General features: G+C 44.0%; 2 protein-coding genes across 2 annotated transcripts in view; one reads left to right on the forward strand and one right to left on the reverse strand.

The window, feature by feature from the left end:
* The window catches only part of LOC119597663 (actin, muscle-like), a 17,343-nt gene extending 15,916 nt beyond the window's left edge, over positions 1-1,427 (forward strand). The window contains exon 2 of the mRNA XM_037947262.1: positions 97-1,427. Coding sequence (XP_037803190.1) covers positions 114-1,244 — 1,131 coding nt within the window. The 5' untranslated portion in view covers positions 97-113 and the 3' untranslated portion in view covers positions 1,245-1,427. The remainder of the gene's footprint in view (positions 1-96) is intronic.
* Positions 1,428-1,501: 74 nt separating this feature from the next.
* The window catches only part of LOC119597664, a 3,573-nt gene continuing 2,574 nt past the window's right edge, over positions 1,502-2,500 (reverse strand). Inside the window, exon 4 of the mRNA XM_037947263.1 lies at positions 1,502-2,128. Coding sequence (XP_037803191.1) covers positions 1,890-2,128 — 239 coding nt within the window. The 3' untranslated portion in view covers positions 1,502-1,889. The remainder of the gene's footprint in view (positions 2,129-2,500) is intronic.

A 2,500-nucleotide genomic window follows, 5' to 3' on the forward strand; every position in this document is an offset into this window, starting at 1 on the left:
TGTGTGTGTCATTTCTGTGTATACAGCATACGCGTGTGTGAGATAACTAAACCGTTTTTTTCTATTTCTTATTTGTTATATTTTTTCTTTTGCTAGAAGAGACTCCAACCAACATGTGCGACGACGACGTAAGCCCCCTTGTGGTTGACAATGGCTCCGGCATGGTCAAGGCCGGTTTCGCCGGAGACGACGCCCCTCGTGCCGTCTTCCCCTCCATCGTCGGCCGCCCCCGTCATCAGGGTGTGATGGTCGGCATGGGTCAGAAGGACGCCTACGTCGGCGATGAGGCCCAGAGCAAGAGAGGTATCCTGACTCTCAAGTACCCCATCGAGCACGGTATCATCACCAACTGGGACGACATGGAGAAGATCTGGCATCACTCCTTCTACAACGAACTCCGTGTTGCTCCTGAGGAATCTCCTGTCCTCCTCACTGAGGCTCCCCTCAACCCCAAGGCCAACCGTGAGAAGATGACCCAGATCATGTTCGAAACCTTCAACACACCCGCCATGTATGTGGCCATCCAGGCCGTGCTGTCCCTGTACGCTTCTGGTCGTACCACTGGTATTGTGCTCGACACTGGTGATGGTGTGACCCACACTGTCCCCATCTACGAAGGTTATGCTCTTCCTCATGCTATCCTTCGTCTCGACTTGGCTGGTCGTGACCTCACTGCCTATCTGATGAAGATCATGACTGAGCGTGGCTACTCCTTCACCACCACCGCTGAACGAGAAATCGTTCGTGACATCAAGGAGAAGCTTTGCTATGTCGCCCTTGACTTCGAGAGCGAGATGAACGTTGCTGCTGCTTCCTCATCCCTCGAGAAGTCCTATGAACTTCCTGACGGTCAGGTCATCACCATTGGCAACGAGCGTTTCCGTTGCCCCGAGTCTCTGTTCCAGCCTTCCTTCCTGGGTATGGAATCTGTTGGTATCCACGAGACCGTGTACAACTCCATCATGAGGTGCGACATTGATATCAGGAAGGACTTGTTCGCCAACAATGTGCTTTCTGGTGGTACCACCATGTACCCTGGTATTGCTGACCGCATGCAGAAGGAAATCACTGCCTTGGCTCCTTCCACCATCAAGATCAAGATCATTGCTCCTCCTGAGCGTAAATACTCCGTATGGATCGGTGGTTCCATCCTGGCTTCCCTGTCCACCTTCCAGTCCATGTGGATCACCAAGGAGGAATACGATGAATCCGGCCCTGGAATTGTCCACCGCAAGTGCTTCTAAGCATTTACCTTTGAAATCTAAAACATGCAGACATCTTTCCATTTTGCTTTTGGTTTATAATCATTTATAGTAAGAGCTTAATGGACCGACAGACGTTGACGGGGAGATTTATAACTGTAGTTTTAGGTTTTTCCTTAAACTATCCGAATAATTGTTGAACTTTAATATATATCTACCATTTTATTATCTTCTTTATTATCCCAATAAAGATAGGACAGATGTTTTGCTAAGAGTAAGATGTGGCACTGAAATGTATATTCTATAGATAACTTTATTGAATAGAAATACATTACATTTCTGTACATCAGTTTCGATTTTGAGTATAATCATATTTGATACACTTTACAGTTATTTTGATATTTCATTACTTTGGGGGAAGAGGGATTACCTAATACTCTACAGAAATGTATTCCTCTAAAAGCTAAAATATATTAAGTAATTCAAACTATTGTTCTGAAGATACATGTTTTAAAGTAAAAAAAGAAAAAGAAATAGAGAGAAAGAAAAAAAAATAGCTCCACGAAGGAGAGGTGTAAATAAAGAAGGGAAAGACTAAGAAAGCACAAAAAGGGGGTTGGACAACAGGAGTCAAATGTTATGAGAAACGCAAGTTTGGAACGTTTTTGAATACATAGTAGAATGAGTCTATATTGGAAGCTCACACACAGAGTACTGTGCCACCTGACAATCGTCCCTCGCAAGAGCAGGGGGACCGTCCCCTCTGAGGACAAGAGACATGCACAGTTCGGTCGTATTGCCTTCATCGTCCAGCCATATAACGTCTTCAACGGGGCGCCCGGAGACCCACTTCCAGGTTCCAGTGTTGTCTACCCTGGCACCCAATCGCAGCCGGTGGTCGCTCCCTTCTGTCATGTGCATGGAAACTGGAAGGAGATGTGGATATATTTACAAGGGTGTTTGAATGTGTGTTCATATTTATTTCTCTGTCTGTCAGTGTCTCTCCCCACCCCTCTCTCTCCCAACATATATATATATATATATATATATATATATATATATATATATATATATATATATATATATAAATATATATATAAATACACACACACACACACACACACACACACACACACACACACACACACACACACACACACACACACACACACACACACACACACACACACACACACACACACACACACACACACACACACACACACACACACATACACATGTATATATTCATAGATATATATCTATACATATATATATATATATATATATATATATAT

The sequence above is a fragment of the Penaeus monodon genome, chromosome 39 (assembly GCF_015228065.2).
Source record: "Penaeus monodon isolate SGIC_2016 chromosome 39, NSTDA_Pmon_1, whole genome shotgun sequence".
NCBI classification, from domain to species: domain Eukaryota; kingdom Metazoa; phylum Arthropoda; class Malacostraca; order Decapoda; family Penaeidae; genus Penaeus; species Penaeus monodon.